The sequence below is a fragment of the Neolamprologus brichardi genome, chromosome 13, assembly GCF_056152115.1.
Source record: "Neolamprologus brichardi isolate AB-2024 chromosome 13, ASM5615211v1, whole genome shotgun sequence".
Lineage (NCBI taxonomy): Eukaryota > Metazoa > Chordata > Actinopteri > Cichliformes > Cichlidae > Neolamprologus > Neolamprologus brichardi.
The window spans coordinates 17,229,919-17,235,067 of record NC_142116.1 but is presented as its reverse complement, the minus strand read 5'-3'; the positions used below and the strand labels follow the sequence as shown (position 1 = coordinate 17,235,067).

At 38.4% G+C, this 5,149-nt stretch overlaps 2 protein-coding genes across 2 annotated transcripts; one reads left to right on the top strand and one right to left on the bottom strand.

The window, feature by feature from the left end:
• Nucleotides 1-2,351: 2,351 nt before the first annotated feature.
• LOC102794824 (uncharacterized) lies at nucleotides 2,352-3,293 on the top strand. Its single transcript, XM_035912060.2, has 4 exons — nucleotides 2,352-2,397; nucleotides 2,538-2,592; nucleotides 2,725-2,762; nucleotides 2,849-3,293. The coding sequence occupies exons 1-4, from the start codon at nucleotides 2,390-2,392 to the stop codon at nucleotides 3,291-3,293; spliced, it is 546 nt and encodes a 181-aa protein (XP_035767953.2). The 5' UTR covers nucleotides 2,352-2,389.
• A 203-nt stretch (nucleotides 3,294-3,496) lies between these two features.
• fuom (fucose mutarotase) lies at nucleotides 3,497-5,149 on the bottom strand. The gene is made up of 6 exons (XM_006800697.3): nucleotides 5,017-5,149; nucleotides 4,749-4,817; nucleotides 4,592-4,662; nucleotides 4,391-4,489; nucleotides 4,219-4,292; nucleotides 3,497-3,778 (listed from the first exon to the last, which is right to left on the bottom strand). The coding sequence occupies exons 1-6, from the start codon at nucleotides 5,099-5,101 to the stop codon at nucleotides 3,712-3,714; spliced, it is 465 nt and encodes a 154-aa protein (XP_006800760.2). The 5' UTR covers nucleotides 5,102-5,149; the 3' UTR covers nucleotides 3,497-3,711.

The following is a 5,149-nucleotide window of genomic DNA, read 5'->3' as shown; positions in this document are numbered from 1 at the left end:
TGCTTCAACTTACAGATGTTTAACATAAATCCCAGAGTTTGCATATCAGAAAGCAGCAATTCAGAATTGAGTTGTAATGTAAACAACTCAGTCTGTGCATCAAACATGAATGAATGAATGTTTTTATTCAGACGCAGTTTTGCAGTATGATACGATGTTGGCATGAAGAGCTGACAAACTCGTAGATGATTCAGTGTCTGTGGTGCCTGGCACTAAGATCACAGACCTATCATCTGCCTCCAATCTGTCCACATGAATGTGCATGTGAAGGGTGATTAGTCTGTTTAAATGATTAAAGCTGTACACAATAGGACTCCGTCTGAATCTGGGTAAGTTCTCATGAAAGTAAGCTGGTATGGGAAGTGTGTGCATTTTTTTTTTTTTTTTGCTTTGTGGCACTGTAACATTATACATATGTCAAACTTGATTTTACATATGTGTAATGTAAAATCCACACTCAGGATTTAAAGTAGGACCAGTATAAAGTAGGTCCTGCAGTGATGTACACGTATTCAAAAAGTCTATTGTGTATTATTGTATCTTATAGCCTATAAGTAAGTAAGTGTAGATTTTTAGGGGATGCAGAAAACACGTCCCCTCAGTTTATTCAAAATTCATGCATGATCTTAGCAGCTGCACATCATCTACGGATGTTTTGCACCCAGGCAGATAACAATGGAGGAATTCTAAGGAAAAAGAAAGATGAGGTCTCTTATCATAAGATTTTTCTCAAAAGATGGAAGCTGAGCTCAAGCCACTGTGTTGTGTTTTTTGAGCTTACAAACTAATCTTAGGATTAGGTTGCCTGTCCTTCTTATTTACAGTCAGCCTAAGTGACGTAGCTGAGATCTTAAATTCATCATCCCTAATAGAGGGGGAATGTTTATAGCACGCAGAATGTTTTCAATATGAGAACAAATCTGAGCGAATTAAGTTCAACCGATGAATGAAAATACAATAATTTATCTGCACATTTATAGATGCATTATTGGCGTGATATCAGACCAGATAATCAACTCATCGCACTTTGACTCTCATGCCTGTAAGTTGAACACAAAAAAGGACAGACAAGTAAATCAGGTCTATATGTGTGTTAGAATAATTATTTGAAAGACATGCAGAATGCTCAAGAGTCTCATTGTACCCTAATTGCTGCATACTTACCAATGTAATATATGAGATGAACACAAAACAGGGCTGTGCATGAGGTAGATGTCATTGTTTTACAGGAATAAACCAAAATATTGGACAAACTCAAATAAAACCTGATCTTGTTACAGCAAATGTCAGGAAAGGGATCATACCATTACATTGCAAAGATTATCAGATTTTATGGCAGTGCATGCCACTGTGGAGACATTTCAATCAAAACTACAAATGTCAACCTGGTGGTGGTGCTAGTCATTAGGCTTCATCAGCAGAGGATCATAAATATCTTCACAGCACTTCATGACAGTTCTCAGAATAGTTGAGATATTTCAGTGAACAATTCCTGATGTTACACAGTTGTGATACACAGCAGGGCATTAAACCCAATGAGAGAGAAACGATGAAAATATGTAATAAAAAGATTATTAAAACAGAGAGCAGGAAAACCAAACTCTGTGGAAAATGCAGTGTGCAACTGTGTGAGTGTATTGAGTTAAAACTACCAGTGGTAAAATGTGCTTGCACTTCACGGAGAATGATTTTATAGATGAATATGTGTGTGATTTGTTACCATCTTTCTGCACACAATGACAGCAGATGATCTCCGAACTCATCACCAGCGAATGATGTTCAGATAGAAAACTGCAGTTTAATACAATGCTGCAAATGTAACCAAGTACAGAAAGAAAGGATAATCCACTGGTGCTTGCTGCTAACTAGCTGACATATATACAGTCATGTATACAATAGTTACTGAGGTTAGATACCGTCGTCGTATAGAGCTTGGAGAAACTACTGCTGCATGATAATAAAGTTTATCTCTTACTCTCAGTAATAAAGACAAGGAACTTTACAGCCTTGATAAGGGAGATAATTGCATCAAATGTAATTACAATATAGTATATTTATTACATATTTTAGCTGTGTTTGCATAACTGTGATAAATTAAAACACAGAAAAATACAGGATGATATAAATAAGAAAAACACTTTATATTTGACATGTTCTGCTCAGTTACATGGAGTGTACTTTGACACTTTGACAGAAAGAGGAATTTTAATGGCACCAACACAAAACACAGGCGAGATTAGAAATGATAAGTTACTTACAGCTGGCACTTGGAGGATACAAAGGTCGGGACAGCAGGTTTATAGATAGATCTTTGGTCCTTTGTTTCAGTAGCAGGTGATCAAAAGGTAATCTTGTTGCAAACGCTGAGCTGCCAGCACGAAGACGCACCATGTTCAGGTGAGAAATCTCTTCAAAGATTCAGCTGGTTTTTAATGCTTATAGATTAGATGAGTTGTTTTTGTAAGTTGACAGGGATCTGTGTTTATGAAGTATGAAGTTGAACTCTAGCAATTAACCTAAATTGGTTCCCCTGGTAGGATTTCTCTAATCGTCTATGTTTCGCTGATACTTGGCATCACAGCAAAGCCTTGGGTATGTATATATTACTTCTAGTCTTATATTACATTGAAATAAATCAGACTTACTGTTACTTTTAAACATATTTTTATGGTTAATAGTATTTATTTGAATTGTAATCCTGTATTATTTGTGCTCTTCTCTCAGAATAAACTTTCAGATGAAGTCTTCCAGAAAGCTGTCATGTGAGTTGAAGTTTCTTAAACTAAAATAAAGGTTCTCACGTTTGCTTAGGCTGATAAAAACAAATGGTGTGTGATACTCATTTCAGGTCTATAGATGAGAGAGGTAGGCCAGCCTGGGCAGTGGCAGTTGAGCCTCCTGAGGATATGGATAGGACCCACTATGATATTGACCCCAACATGAAGATCTGGAAGAGTATGAGAGGCAGCGGACAGGAGAAAAAATATCTGAAGGCTGAGGAAGACCTGGATGAGCTGTACCATCCCTCAACGGGTAATCTCCTCCGACGTCGAAACCAAAACTTGGATGTTCCCCCTGTTGTCCAGGCTGAGCCGCTGATACCTCAGATGGCGGTTAAAATTCAAGCCAGGGTTCACCTTGAGCCTGAGGAGGACATGGATGCTGTGTACCACAAAGAACCAGTCAGGCCGGTCTTTCACCAGGACAACATCAGAGCTGCCTATCCTCTCAATTTTCCACCTCAGAAGCACACTGAGCCAGAGGAAGATTTGGATATGATCTACCATCACTGATCTTCCAACAACTCAGCTCTTTATCATTTAAGTTCATGTAGCTGCAACTGAGTAAAAAAACAAAAATAAATAAAAATCAAGAGCTTCATTTGATTCAATTACACTGCCTTAAAGCTTCACTAAGCAAGAACACCTAAATCTGTGTTGCTCATATGCATCTTGATGATAAAGATACTGTAAACACTCCCATCAGAGACTGTGTTTCATTTATTTATTGATATAAACATATAATGCAGAAATCAGTTATAAAAAATATAGATTGTATTTACAGCAGTGATTACAGATTCGAAATAAATGCATCTGAATTCACAAAATATGATGATTTTGACGGTAAAGAATTCAATTAGTGCCTAATATCACAGAACAACAGAAAAATAAAAACTGAAATCATCACATGTGTTCAAAATGTGTGTGTGTGTCACTGTAGCTGCTCAGCAGGAATGACCCCCTTCTTCAGTATCAGGTTACCATACAGAGCTGTCTCCCTGAGGAAAATCATAAAGGCACAATGTAAAAAAAAGAAAGAAAGAAAAAGAAAAAAAGCCTTTTGTGTTGATTTTAAACGTTAGCGTGCAGACCATAATCTCCATAATTAAACTAGCTCCAGGCCTGTGCAATGATATCCAGATTTGTTCATGACAATGAAGCGATTAAAATCAGTGCAACAGTCTGATTATCGAGATGAGACACTTCTTGATTCATGATGCTGTAGGTTTGCTAATTTATGAAAAAAACAAAAAGAAAAACAACAACAACTGACAGATAAATCATGAGAATGATTTCTAGCACGGAACATCTTTTTCTTTCTTTTTTACAAACGGAACCATTTCTACACTTGATTTTTAAACACAGAAGTGCACTTTTAGCAATGCAACTCAATCTAACTGTTCTTAGACTCAAATGAAGGCAGAGAAAATACACCAACCCTGTTGCCACAACAGCATAGGCCTTCTTGGCTCTTTCATAGAAAGCAAACCTTTCCACCTTTTCAAGAGAAACCTGTATATAAACAGAAATCAGCACACAGAGAGTCACAAATCAAATGAACAGACACTCATTTTGTTTCACTTAATAACAGGGTGAACAGGTTGTCTTACCTGAGAGCCTGCCTGGCTCAAGAGCTGTTTGTAGGTGTCCCACACAGGCACAGCTAAACCTCTCTGCTTGTCACTATCTACTAGATCCATAACTGCAGCCTGTGAAAGCATGCAGCACAGATTTTACATGATATGAACTAAATATTAAACAGTCAGGCACAAAAACGACAGAAGGTCTATGCAGATGCTTTAGCTCAGTACCAGAGAGGGGACATAGGTGTCCAGGGGCAAAAGCTTCAAAACAGCCTCCATAAGCCGTGGGATCCCCAACCCTGCATAAAGGTTAGACACAGTCTGAACGATAAACTTGAAGGACACACACACACATTTTCTTTAATAGGCAGGTGTATTTACATACCGTCAGCCCTTATCTCCTTTGGGCCACATGCACAAATAGAAGATGCTGGGAAATTGGCATCAGCAAGCACTGAAAATAATTAAACGAGTGAGTGACTTCATGAAGAGTGAGTAAAATCTCTGTAACTGTGCCGTGTAGCTACAGGTTAATGATCCTTTTTACGTGGTGTTGACATAAACTCAGATTAGCACAGCAGTGTGCAGCATGCCTACAAGCAGAGGGTATACAGGTCACTGCTGTTAGCAGCTCTGTATGCGTGTAATCATACCCAGTTCATCCCCGTGGCCCATTTTAGCGAGAGCATACAGAAGTTCAGGTGATAAAACAGAGGGGATTCCTCTTAGCACGACCATTCCTGCAGCCTCAAAACACGGAGAATCGGGGACGGCTCAAGCGACGCG

Coding starts and splice junctions, on each gene's coding strand:
- LOC102794824 (XM_035912060.2), top strand. Junction 2,593..2,724: donor GCATCACAGCAAAGCCTTGG/GTATGTATATAT, acceptor CTCTTCTCTCAG/AATAAACTTTCAGATGAAGT. Junction 2,763..2,848: donor GTCTTCCAGAAAGCTGTCAT/GTGAGTTGAAGT, acceptor TACTCATTTCAG/GTCTATAGATGAGAGAGGTA.
- fuom (XM_006800697.3), bottom strand. CDS start 5,101: ATGGTCGTGCTAAGAGGAATCCCCTCTGTTTTATCACCTGAACTTCTG. Junction 4,818..5,016: donor GGGCCACGGGGATGAACTGG/GTATGATTACAC, acceptor AATTATTTTCAG/TGCTTGCTGATGCCAATTTC. Junction 4,490..4,591: donor ACACCTATGTCCCCTCTCTG/GTACTGAGCTAA, acceptor ATGCTTTCACAG/GCTGCAGTTATGGATCTAGT.